The 13,960-nt window shown below is 39.0% G+C and overlaps 1 protein-coding gene across 4 annotated transcripts in view; it reads left to right on the top strand.

Annotated features, from left to right (window-relative positions):
• Kiaa0586 (KIAA0586 ortholog) overlaps positions 1 to 13,960 on the top strand; it is a 98,432-nt gene that overhangs the window by 35,924 nt on the left and 48,548 nt on the right. For all 4 annotated transcript variants that reach the window (XM_021179049.1, XM_021179051.1, XM_021179052.2 and 1 more), the window contains 6 exons: positions 716 to 826; positions 3,572 to 3,652; positions 5,612 to 5,805; positions 6,785 to 6,903; positions 10,032 to 10,231; positions 13,002 to 13,158. In XM_021179049.1, coding sequence (XP_021034708.1) covers positions 716 to 826; positions 3,572 to 3,652; positions 5,612 to 5,805; positions 6,785 to 6,903; positions 10,032 to 10,231; positions 13,002 to 13,158 — 862 coding nt within the window. The remainder of the gene's footprint in view (positions 1 to 715; positions 827 to 3,571; positions 3,653 to 5,611; positions 5,806 to 6,784; positions 6,904 to 10,031; positions 10,232 to 13,001; positions 13,159 to 13,960) is intronic.

Below are 13,960 nucleotides of genomic sequence, written 5' to 3' on the forward strand. Positions count from 1 at the left end.
AGTAATTACAAAGAATATTGAATATTCATGCTCTGTGGGCCCAGAAGTTCATCAAAATCTATCTAATATGATATAGTAACTCAAGGTTTGAGAAGAAAACACTGCATATATGAAGATATTGGGATCTAGGTGTAACAGTGGGAAAAACTGGCAGTGAGGAATATGGCTGAATAAGGAATGTAAAATCCTTTAATATTATGCAGTTATTTAAAGGTATAAAGTCTGCAAAGAAACAGGATATGACTAGGTAGTAATGGCACACTCCTTTTAATCCTAGAGCTTGGGAGGCAGAAACAGGCAGATCTCTGTGAGTTTGAAGCTAGCCTGGACTATAGAATGAGTTTCAGGATAACCAAGGCCACACAGAGAAGCCCTGTCTCAAATGATCAAAACATAAATAAAATAAAATTAAAATAAAATGAAGGAGGAGGAGGAGAATGAGGAGGTTTTATGACCTAAAAACAATGAAAAGTCAGGGCTGAGGACACTTGACGTGCTTAACGGGTGGGAAACAGAGACGAGTATAGGTCATGGAAGTGAAGTTATCTTAAGATAGAATTTTATCGGTTTTTTCTTTAAATGCTTAGTATAATATGCTTTCATAATTCAAAGTATCTGTGACAATAAAAATATGAAGGGCATATTTTGTTGTCTGTTTTTGATAGTTTCTTAGTCATAGTGGTAAACGCAAGCCTGATGTTCTGTTCTGTTGTAGGTATTACCTAGTGTGGATATTGATAGCGTTTCCTACAGCAGTACTGACGGGGCTTCCTCTCCGCCAAGTCCCAAAGAAGCCTCTCTCCCTCCACTACACACCTGGATCCAGGTAGGTTTCAGAGTTCTTTCATATCATTAGCTATTACTCCATGCAGAGCTCTTATCATATCATAATATATTGTAGTGGATGCAGTAGCTCATACTTTGAAGCCTAGTACTTGAGAGGCAAAAGGCAGTCAGACGTCTGTGAGTTTGAGGCCAGCCTGTTCTACAGAGTTACAGCCATAGCTGTGTATGTCATAATATGTAACAATAATTTCAGCATATGATAAAATCGAAATGAGGGTTACATTATTTACAAATTTCTAAAGACATTGCTATGAGATTCAGGACATGGTAATTTCTGGAGTAACATGGTAATTGTGAGACTTTCACAGGTGAAGAATTTCTGTGTCTTTGGTAATATTTGATTTATATGAAAATTATAAATTGGAATGTGAAATTTTTATACATTTACTTATTGTGTGTGTCTGTATATGTGTGTATGTGCGTGTGCACCTGCACGTGTGTGCATGCCACAGTCCACATGGGGAGGTCAGAGGACAACTAATGGGGGGTCTGTTTTTCCTTCCAGCACGCGTGAAAGGATTACACTCAGGTTGTCTGGCTTGGCTGCAAGTGTTTTTACCCATCCAGAGTTAGAATTAGAATACTGATAAGTAGTATATATTTTATCGTGTTGTTAACATGTAAAAATATACATTTTCTTGTATTAATTTGCTTCTGAATAATGATAATATGACTTTTATTACAGTAAAATAGCACTGTAACATATCTCTGATATCTAATATATCAAATTGATCATGGAGTTTATAGTTTTTAAGAATAAAAAACAATTGCTGGACATGATATCAGAATAAGGCAAATGTCTGTGAATCTGAGGTCAGCAACATAAGGGCTACATGACAAGACCTCAGCTCAGAATGAAAACAAGCAAACCAGAAACCAAAGTTTCAGTCGGGCACAGTTCTCACACCTTTAATCCCAGCATGTAGGAGGTATAGATAGGAAGATTTCTGTGAGTTTGAGCCAGCCTGGTCTGACACAGTCAAATCCTGTCGAAGGGGAGCAGGGCTGACCGAGCTCATAAAGCTTTCATGATTCTGAACACTGTGTTAGAATTGATCCTAAGTGGAATTCATACCCACTCGAACTAGTTAACTGTTTATAAGTAATGTTGTTTTTCTTAGGAGTTTATTGGAACATGTATGATAACAAAAATATATTTTGAATTATGTGTAATTGTTCTCAGCAAGAAGAGGTGCCCCTTCCAGGAACTAACTTTGATGCCATTTTTAGTAATTAGAGTTTATATAGTAAGGCCTAGATAGTGAACTTGAATATAATTTTACTTTTATTAAGATTTTTAAAAGACTTATTCATTTCTTAAAATTATGTGGGGGCCTGTGTGCGGCTTTATATGCATCAAGTCCATGCAGGTGCCCATACAAACCAGAGGGCACTGGATTCCCTTAAACTGGAGCTACGGCAGTTGTGTCTGCCTGGTGTGGGCGCAGTGAACCAAACTGTCTCTGTGAGAGCAACAAGTGCTTATAACCTGAGAGACATCACTCCAATCTGTCTCTTTTTAACTTAGAATAAAATTTTTATTTGGGGAGAGAGAGTGTGTGTGTGTGTGTGTGTAATACATGTGCATGGGTGTGTGCATGTAGAGGTCAAGAAGACAACTTTCAGGAGTTCTTTCCTAACATGTGGTTCTCAGAATCACACTGGGTCATCTGGCTTGTTGACAAATATAAGCCAGGTAAAGCCATCTTGCCCAGCTACTGAGCCATCTTGTGAGCCCTGGTTTTATTTACTTTTAAAATGATCGGAATCTGTTTCTGTCTTTTGTGAGTCAATGAATGTGTACACTTACATAGCTTCATGTGGGAGTGTTTCCTTCAGGGTGTAAAACTAGCCTGTTGATAGCTCTTTGAATTTTTCACTGAAGTCCGGAGTTAGGGCTCAATGGGTAAGAGCACTTGCACCTAAGCCTTAGGACCTGAGTTTAATCCCTAAGACCCACATGATATCAGGAGAAAACTGACCTGTAATTAGCCTTTGACCCTCCACATGGAGGCTTTGATGCCGTTGTGGGTATACACAAAATGTAAACTTCTTCACAGTTGTATTTGTTGCTGTAGTTTAAATGTCAGACTGGTATTTGTGTTTGTCTCTCACTGTAGCCCAGACTATCTTAGAACTCATAGCCGCCCTCTTAGCTTTAAACTTACAGGAATTTTCCTGCCACGGGTTCCTGAGTTCAGGAGTTAGGAGGTATGAAACATCTTACCCTGATAATTTAAAAAAGATACTTTTATTGAAAATATTTTTTGACTAGGTGGTGGGGGCGTATGTCTTTAATCCTAGCACTCAGGAAGCAGAGGCAGGCAAATCTCTCTGAGTTCTAAACCAGCCTTGTCTACAGAGCAAGTCCCAAGACAGCCAGGGTTATACAGAGAATCCCCGTGTTGAAAAACCAAAACAGCAACAATAACAACAACAACAATTTTTTATATATATGTATGTGTGTGTATGTGTGTGTGTGTGTATAGTATATATATATATATATATATATATATATATATATATATATATAAATTTTTTATCATTTTTGAAACGATAGGATAATAGATTGAGGACTGACCTGTATCTCATTTACTAATTAAATCACTTCTGAACAGAATATTAAAATAGCAGGGCTATATTAAGATTATAGTATATGGGAAAATATAAGAAATTATATGTTTTAAAATTGAAGGCAATAAAACTTTCTGAAATGTTTCCTTAGACTCCAGACTTTATGAAGGTGGATGAAGAAGAGGTGCCCCTTCCAGGAGCTAACTTTGATGAAGTAATCGATGTTATTCAGGTAACAAAGCTTAGAGACATAGAAAGTCATTTCCTTACAAAGACTTTTCCAGGGGGTTGAATGGCTTTTGACTATTACAGCTAAGTTTGAGAAAAATGACTTTACTTTGACTTAAATAGACTTTAAAATTTAAATACGCTTATTTAAATTTCTTTTAAAGGTTATGAAGTTTGTTAATTGTTTTTCTTCCCTGTAGTGTCCTGTTGTTGTCATAAACTTAATGCTAGCCCACTGTCTCCCACCCAGAACACGCCTGCTGCTGCCATCTCTCCGGCTTCCCTTCCTCCAATCTATTACATTTAACTCTTGATTTCCAGAGGCAAAGTTAGGTTTACATTGGGAAAAAGTTATGAATAGTCAGAAGTCCAAGGAAAACTCTGTATGGATGTCAGTTATGAAAAGGCAGGAAAGAAAGACAGGAAACATAAACCACATGAAAAATGGAGACACATACGAGATTATTTTAATGTTATGAACAAGACAGTCAGCATTAGTGAAAATACTTCTCACATTTCTTTGACTTTCAAACTAAGTCTGACTTTGTTATGAAAACTGAGGGAGTGGAGAGATGGCTCAGCAGTGAAGAGGGATTGAGGCTCTGCAGAGGACCTGAGGTCAGTTCCCAGCACCCACGAGGTGACTCCAGTGCAGGGGATCCGACTTCTTCTGACCTCTCATGCTGAACACACTTACACACTCTCTCTCTCACACACACACATACACACACACACGCTTACACACCCTCTCTCTCTCTCTCACACACACACACACACACACACACACACACACACACATGCTTACACACTCTCTCTCTCTCACACACACACACACACACATGCTTACACACTCTCTCTCTCTCTCTCTCTCTCTCTCTCTCTCTCTCACACACACACACACACACACACACACACACAGAATTAGCACATACTTGAAAATGTAATCCTTAGACCATACAGAGGTAGGCACTGTATTTGTGTTGGAGATGCGTTTCTCCATGTGAATGCTGTACAGTGTTTTGAGGCTAGGATCCCTATTTGTCTTCATAGCCCTAACATGTTGCTGCTGTTTAATAGAATTGGGTTTTCAAGTGGAAGAAACGATTACAGAACTCACAGTGGATTTGCGGTTGAGTGACAAGGGTCTCTTCCTCACAGGATATTGATGAGCTGTGATATTTAAAGAGACTGGATAACTTTGAGGTGCTTATTTAATTATAGGTAAATTTATATCTGTAATTTAGGTCACAATGATTATGAAAGAGAAAATGGATGGTGGATAACTTAGGTGGCAAAGTTGACCATGAGTTGATAATTGTTGAAGCTGGGGACTAGATACATGCAAGACATTTATATAAAACCTGTAGTACCTAAGCATTATTTTGTTTATTTTTAAACATGTAACATTTTCCATAAGGAAAAGTAAAAAAAAAAAAAAATGAGAGCAATTACTTGGGATGTGATATGATGATGAAAGTTATGTGTAAGATACACTAAATGTAAATGGCAGGTTCTGACAGGGTGAACAAATGTTTGGGGTTATGGGTTTTTTTTTGTGAGCTCATACATTTTGTATATTTCATAAGGTTCAGTGTTCCCCACGTGTTCTAGCTTCATGATGACACAAAATTAATATTGATTTTTTTTAATGTTTTGTGTCTGGTGATGTGAAATCAAACTCAGGGTAGACAAGTGTTCTACCATTGAACCATACCCAGAGCCTGAACACTGACTTTATAAAGGACAGAATATGAAAAATACATGTTCTCCAGTGTTGTCTGACTCATGTCTGTGTTGGGACAAGTGTAATGTGTATGGCATATTTAATGTCACATCACCTAAGGAAAAGGGTTATTGGCTGGTTTGTGAATGTTGGTTAATTCATACAGCTGAGTTCTTTGTCTATGCTTGCCACATGAACAGATACTTGAAGATAATCGTTTTGTTTTCATTGGGTTACCAGGAAGAAGAAAAACGTGATGAAATTCCTGAATGCTCTGCACCAATGTTGGAGTTTAACAGAAGTGTTAAAGTTGTCCCTTCAAAATATAACGGTCCTTCATTTCCTCCTGTAGCTTCTGCTTACCACCCCACTACTGATATTTTAGATAAAGTAATTGAGAGAAAAGAAACATTGGAAAATAGTTTAATTCAGTGGTAAGTTTATAATTCTATTGGTGTGAATGAAATCAGAAGGGCAGATAAAAATGGAAATGGCTTAGAAGAATATTCAGTAAGAATGAAAGGTAGTGTCCTGGGGGATAAGTACAGCCAGAGACAAGTAGACGCTTAGCTTTGAAAACCTTAAGATAAGTTTGTGTTGAACAGATGTTGGAAATATGTGTCAAGTAATTAACTACTTACCTCTGAATCTAGGATTATGAGTGAATTGAATCCTGTGAATTAAAAAAATTTTTTTTCTGATTTTCCCCCAGTAAACACTTATCGTTTCTATGCCAGTAATTTTTGATATGACTATCCGCTACTCTAAGGAAATGCATTGAACGAGGCTTCTATTCTACTCTTTGCTTTGCTTTGCTTTTCCTCTTCCAAACAGTGACCTATGAAATACATTTTTCTTTACTTTTCGAGGAAAAAATTTACCCTGCTTAGCAGTTTGAGTGTTTATGTTTTTATTGAGAGGAGAGCAGGAGACTCTAGTTTTTAAAAAAATTTTAAATAAAGTTGCATCACTTTAATAAACTCACAACTAAAGCGGCGGATGGTAGTTTAAGGATGCTGTTTAAGCACTTGCCTAGTCCCAGACTCTGCTCAGTGACCGTCATGGAGCTTTGATCTGATCTGTTGCCTGTGTGTGTGTGCTCCGAGTGAGAAGCCCGCTTTCCAAGTACATGGTATGCTGGACAGCTATCAACCCAAACGGAGTGCTTACCTAGGGTGAGTGCAGGGAGCTTTCTGTCAGGCTGAAGAGCTCAAAGTCGATTTCATCGTCTGTCTCCCAAAAGGACAGTTTTGTCCTTTTGAAAAGGAGACAAGTTCTCTTCCTTCCAGCTGTAAGTTCCAGAAGGCTGCTTTTGCATGTTCATGCTATGAGTACAGCTTATTCTTTAAAGTGATATAGCAAACATTTTATGCTTTTAACCAAATTCAGGTGTATTTAACTTTATACTTCTAGGGTAGAACAAGAAATAATGTCAAGAATTATCTCTGGGCTCTTTCCACTCCAGCAACAGGCCAGACTTGATGCCAGTGTCTCAGTAAGTGAGGCGAGCGAACCGTCAGCTTCTGACATTGGTACGTGAGAGGGAACCTGTTGTCACGTAGTTACTGAGGATTTCTGTCTCCTTGGCTGTCTCACTTTCTGCTGCTCTGCAGATGAGATTAGTATTCCTGTCCCTCTGTTTGTACAGATCGCAGCTTGGGGGTTGCTGAGCCATTCTCTAGGGTTCTATTGTTCCTCCACAGAAATATGTCTGTGTATAAATGATACAAAATATATTATGTAATATACATACATATGTGTTATTGTGGAGGAACAATAGAATATTGTATGCATGCATGCCCAGGTCAGAGACAACGTGGGCTCCAGGAACTCCTCAGGTCATCAGCTAGGTGCCTTTACCCAATAAAACGTCTTTCTGCCACCTCCTTTTATTTTTCTTTTGCTGCAACCTAATACCTAGCAAAGGGGACTTTATACAGGAAAGATTTATTTTATGTGATGGCTTGAGAGAATAGCAGTTCATTGTGGTAGGAAACAAATGCCAGTCAGAGTGTGCTGTGGCTGGCTGTTTCCTCACTGAGGAAGCTTGGGACCAGGTTCAAGCCTGTGTTCTATCTTAGTGCAATTAGCTTATGACACATAAAGGTTTATAGAATCCTAATTGCAGCTTTCATATTACAGAGGGCTCTATAGAATATTGCAGGAATTCTATAGAATAATTATAAAATCATCAATTTATAGCATTGTTACAAAAGAGTATATCTTTCTTTGTTGATCTGCAGAAAATTTACCCAATACAATGGGCTAATGCCCAGGAATTGTTTTTTGTTTGTTTGTTTTTTTGTTTTTTCAAGACAGGGTTTCTCTGTATAGCCTGGCTGTCCTGGAACTCACTCTGTAGACCAGGCTGGCCTCTAACTCAGAAATCCACCTGCCTCTGCCTCCCAAGTGCTGGGATTAAAGGCGTGTGCCACCACCGCCCAACTAGGAATTGTTATATTAATTTAATAATGACAGAAAATCATTTTTAAAATAATCAACAATAAGAGTCAATCCTTGCAACTCAGAATTATCCATCACAGCCACTCAAAATGATGTGTCACCTCCAGATTGTCACTTGTATCCTTTAGCCTTTCCTAGATGGCTCCTAACATGGGGAGCTTGTGCCTGCTTCTCTTTCTCATTTGGGATCCAGTCTGGCTTGAATCTGTATAGCCCCTGTGCATGTCCCTGCAGTCTCTGAGTTCATGTGTGTCAGTCCTGTTGTGTCTTGACACAGTTTTCTTAGTGTCGCCATCCTCTGGCTCTAACAATCTTCCCACCTCCTATTCTGCACAAGCCCCTGAGCCTTGAGAGGCAAGGGTTGATGGAGACAGAGTTCCAAAGTCTCTCACTCTCTCCATATTGTCTAGTCTAGGTCTTTGTGTTAGTGAATGTTGGCTTTAAAGCCTTTGATAGGCATGCTATAATTCATATAATCACAGAGGTTAGGTATGGAAAAAGGGGCTATGGCAGAGGGGAGGATCTCCCAAGGAAGGGGAAATAAAAAACACTGTGGAGGTGTGTGTTGGGGGTGGGGTGGGGTGGGAGGGAAGGCAGGAGGGTACTGAAGCAGGAAGATTAAACAGGAATCGGGAGGGGAAAGGGAGTTTAAGGGAGGGCCAACTAATACTAAGGACCATTTGAGGGGTCATATGGAAATGAATTAATACGTCTGTAGAAATACATACGCATACATATATGTATATATGTGTACGTGTGTGTGTGTGTGTCTGTCTGTGTATACATGTATGCTACAGTCTGTCTGTCTGTCTGTGTATACATGTATGCTACAGTGTGCTCTGGTTATCAGAGGACAACTTGAAGGAGTTGGATTGTGGTTCCAGGGGGTTGAACTCAGGTGGTCAGGCATGGCAGTAAGCATTTTTTACCTCTTAACCATCTTGCCTATCCTAGGGTAATAGTTTGGCAATCATGTTTTTGCTTAAGCTAGTATTATTTGCTGGATATATCATAATTTGTTAATTCAGTTACCAGATGGTTGATATTTACTGTCTTTTAGTTTAGGTCTATGGTAAAACTGATAAGAATACTTGCTGACAATTTTTTGTTTGGAATGCTGCTTTTAATTTAACCTAGTCATGTGATAAATAAATGGTTATTAGGACTTGCTAAGCATTTTGCAAATGGTGGTACCATGATATGCCAAGCAGTACTGTGGTTCTTATTTGCCTGTTGAGAGGAATATGCTGAGTAGTGTGATGGCTGGCTGGATCTAAGTGCGATATAAAGGTTTTCTTTATCTGTGCATGCCTACGTGCGTGCCTGTTTGTGTCTGTGTGTCTGTGTATGTTCCCAGGAACTGAGCCCAGGTTAGTCTAGAACTCTACCATTCAGTGACTCCTTCAACACTCATAATATGTTTTGAGGTATAGTTTATATGCAATATAAAATGAGGATGTAAAACACTCTTCATTTTTTCTTTATTCTTTCTCCTTTTGCATATGGATTTCAGATTTCTGTAGTATTCTTTAAAAGATTATCCTGTCTCCATTGAATTATCTTAATATTTTTACTGAAAACTAATTGGCCATAAATCTGTAGATGTTTCTATTCTTCCTTTTTTATTTAATTTTTTAAACGTGTGTGTATGTTTGCCTGCATTATTTTATGTGCATCACATATGTCCTTTTTAAAAAATACTACTTCTTCCTGTCTTTCCACTCTTGGGATAGCCCGTTGTCCTTTACAGCCTGACTTTTACTTCCCAAGTCCTGTAGTAGAAGCTTCAGGAGGCTCAGCATGCGACGTCACCGACCAATGTCCTTGAGCTAGAGGGAGGGAGAGCTTGCCTCTTGCTTAATGTATCCATGTGTTTTGGTCGGAAGTAGAAATAGGATTGTTTCCAGCTGAGGAAATTTGGTATATATGTAATAGTTTTCATTGACTTCTGCAGTGGTGAGGAAGGAGGCATAGTACATGAATTTTACTTGTGTTTTTTTCTCTGCCTTGGTTTGTTAGAAAGGATGCTCTTTAAGCTGCTATCTGTCTTTCTTGTGGCCAGTAGCTTTCCTTTGCTTCTCAGTGTTCATGCCTCCTTCATGCTCACACATGTAGCTATCAGCCTCCTAAGACCTTAAGATGTAAGGTGTGGCTGCACCCATGTTTCTTGGCATTATCTGAAGTTCTTGTTTTTTAGTCGCAGGAACAAGCAGTGGAGCACTCCAGCGTATGGTTGATGCCAGAGTTCCTGTGAACTCAGACATGGTCAGCCATTTTGTCAATGAAGCTCTGACTGAGACCATTGCTGTCATGTTAGCTGACAGAGAAGCGGAGAGGCAAAGGCCTGCTGCCACAAGTGTTCCTGGTGATCTTTCAGGAGCTGAAACTAACCTGTTGGTAGGAATGACTTTCCGTTCCCTTGTGACTTAAGGGTTGTGGAGAATATCTTAGATATTCTGTGTGTGTGTGTGTGTGTGTGTGTGTGTGTGTGTGTCTGTCTGTCTGTCTGTTTGTCTGTCTGTCTGTCTTTCCATCTATGTTTGCTTGAGACAGTCTCACCCTATAGTCCAAGCTGACTCTGTAGCTCAGGGTGATCTCAAGCTCAAGATAATCTTCCCACTTCAGTATCTATGTAAAAATGCTACTATTATATGTAGAAGCTATCACTTCTTCATACAAGAAGATATTTTAAACTTAATGTTTTAAGACCATAGATTGTGATAGAATTCCTTGGTGATGTAATTAACTTTCCCTAGTATATTATTATTATTATTATTATTATTATTATTATTATTATTATATTATTTTGAGATTAGCTTTCTTGTAGCCCCAAGCTGGCCTTGAAGTCACTGTGCACCTGAGGGTGGCCTTGAACTGGATTCAAGTATGATGGGCTATCATACTCAATTTAGCTTTTTCCTTTTTTTTTTTTGGAGAAAATGTAAATTTAACCTGCAGAATCTACAGAAAAATTACAGGTGTATTACAGTGACCATTTTTTCCCTGTCTTTACTCTCTGTATTTCACATTGGTGGCAGTTGAACGTTTCTAAAGTCTATCTCTATACATGCTATATACTTAAAAAAATATTTTAAGTATATGAGTGTTTTGTCTGGATGTTTGTCTGTCTGCTACTTGCATGCGGTACCCACACAAGCCAGAAGAAGGCATCTGATCTCCTAGAACAGAGAGATAAGTTTCCATGTGGGTGCTGGGAATTGAACCCATGTCCTCTGAAGCAACAGCCAGTGCTCTTAACTGCTAAGTCATCTCTCCAGCCCTATATTTTATTCTTTTAAAAAAAAAGTTTGACAGTTGGGAATATGTGACTCTACCTCAAAAGCATTAGCAGCATTCCCTAAGAAGAAATCTTTGTGATTTACAGGGTCAGAAATAGCTGCAGAGTTTTATAAAGTTGGTAACAGAGTTAATTTGGGATTTGTATCATTCCTACAATAGATTAGAAATTCTATTCAACATAGTGATGGTGATCACACAAACAATAATACAAGTATATAAAATACATTTTCTCTTAAACTAGAAAAGTATCTGTAGACTCTAGATATTAAATATGTGTGTGACCTGAAGGTACAAAAAAAAGATCCTCAGGGAGAAGAGGAAAGTCAACGGTCACAGTGCAGAGTGGGAGGAAGGACAAGTGAGGGGATGGAGGGCCGGGATGCGAGCAAAGCGAACGATTGATGTGTACGAAGTGTCCTAGCCGTTAATTCTATAGGTTTACTGAAATGATTAATAAAAAACAGATTTTATAGATATAAGTCTAACTTTGATTTGTATAATTTGGGAAAGATAGACATCTTCATGATGCTGGTCTTCTTCATCCTCCTCCTCCTCCTCATCATCATCATATAGTTTCATGGATGATTAAATAGCTGATACAATTTAGGCTCTAGAACTTTGTGAATACTCAGTTCCTAATAGTTTATCATTGTTGGTAGTCAGGTACCAGTGCTTGAAGAATACCTTCAGACCTCTCATGAGGAATAGGTGGGCCATTTTATTTGTGTGTGTGTGTGTGTGTGTGTATGTGTATAAACAGATTTTTATGTTATACAGTCAAGAAGTGGAAAAGATACAGTATTTTTTTTTCACGTGAGAGTTTGCTACCTGTTGAGCAGTGTTCCAGGACTTCTAATAATCTTTCATCATCTTGGATGATACTGGGCATGTCCAGGGTAGTATGGTTGTAGACTCTTGCCATCAGTTTAAGTTAGGTAGTAGTCAGCAACTTGGCATAGAATATATAAAAGCATTTTAAAGTGGATAATAATGTCCTTAAAATGAACGAAGGAAATGACAAGATTGTTCCCTCACAGAAAAGAAATACAAATTGCCCACATACCCACAAAAGGCTGTGTAACAGTAGGCATTCTCCTTGCCTCTGCTGATAGTGTAGGGTAGCCCAGTCCTACAGGGGAGCTCCACAGAGTCTGCTCAGAATGACAGCAGTGCTTTCAGGAGTTAGGCCTGAGAGCTCACTCCATAGGTAAATCTGTGTACATGTTATTGACTTAGGGCAGGATTATCTCATAACTCTGAGGAAAGAAACGAGAGAGAAAGGAAACAAGACAGTGTGTTTATTGTTATCCTTTTATGTCTTTGAATTTTGGAACCTTTTGAATATGACTCATTAATATTAAGATGCTTCCTTCTTTTCTAGTTTTCACCTGGCTCTGATGGTCATCTCCCATACCCTCTATTTTTTCTTACTTACCATTACTTTTTACATGGTGTGCCTTTATTCTTAACACCCAGTCAGTCAGTCAGTCAGTCAGCCAGCCAGTCAGTCAGTCAGTCAGCCAGTCAGTCAGCTTCTCTTTTGTTGCCTGGCCAACCATGCAGCCCATTGAGTTTGTAGTTGGGTTTGATCTTCATCTCTATCTGATTAATCTTCTCTGTATTAGAAGACAATAACGGATTTCTTTCAGACACAGTTATTTCAATTGCCCAAGAGTTTCCTGGGGCCAGTCTTATCCTGGCGACCAAATATTTAAGCCCCAGAGCACGAAGCCTTTTATTTTTCTGTTGCTTAGACCATTGGTTTAAGTCCTGTGCGGTGTAGGATTGAGTTCATATTACTGTTTGATATCATTTTTGTTTGGGTGATTATAAACGTACGGTGTTCTGTTTCACTAATTTGTCTCAGGCAAGAGTTTGTGCTCCAGTAGCTACACCGCAGCCCACTCCCCCGTGTTCACCATCACCTGTGAGGGAGCACGTGCTAGTGAAAACGCCAGACTCCTCTCCCTGTGAATCCGATCCGGATGCGGCTTCTTCTATAAAAGAGATATGTGTTGAAAAAGGTAGAAACCTTGTTTCTTTAAAAAATGTGTGTGTGTGTGTGTGCCTCTGTACTTCATGGCACGTGTGTGGAGGTCAGGGGAAACTTTGTCAAGTTGCTTCTCTCCGTTCACTTTAACAGTGCTTGACTTGCTGAGGCATCTTGCCTGAACCTAAAACTTTTATTTCTATAATTCAGTTTTGCGTTTAGTAACTATAAGTAGTTTTTGCTTAGTAGTCTTTAGTAAATGCCTTTTTCCCCCCAAGGAAGCTAAGGAATTGCTTGTCACTTGACTGCTTATGTGCGGTAGCAGAATAGCACACACTAGGTATTTTATAAGTTAAATTAAGAGTTCTATTGTTTGAGTTCCAGACTGTGAGGTCACACTAAGCGGCTGCCTTTGGTGACAGCCATCTTGCTGTATCATGAATGACAAAAGGCGTCATATAGCAGCCAGAGAGCCAGAGGCTCAGGCTGAGGCCTCACCTCTCATGGAGCTGCTGATCCCATGTAGGGCTCTGTGCCCCTGGGTGGCTCACAAGGGACTGCCCTCCGCATTGCAACATAGGGTTAAGGATTAAGTTTCCAGCATAACTTTGCAGGGAGGCATTCACAGAAAAGTATTATTTCTGAAAATATGTAATTTAGTAACTGCTGAAACTGCTTTAAATGTATAGCAGTTTTAAAATGCCATCTTTTCAAGGTTTTAATTTTTATACCTTTTTTAAAAAATTTACTTATTTTTATATACGTGAGTGCACTGTCACTGTCTTCGGACACACCAGAAGAGATCATTGGATTCCATTACAGATGGTTGTGAGCCA

This window comes from Mus caroli, chromosome 12 (genome assembly GCF_900094665.2).
Source record: "Mus caroli chromosome 12, CAROLI_EIJ_v1.1, whole genome shotgun sequence".
Taxonomy (NCBI): domain Eukaryota; kingdom Metazoa; phylum Chordata; class Mammalia; order Rodentia; family Muridae; genus Mus; species Mus caroli.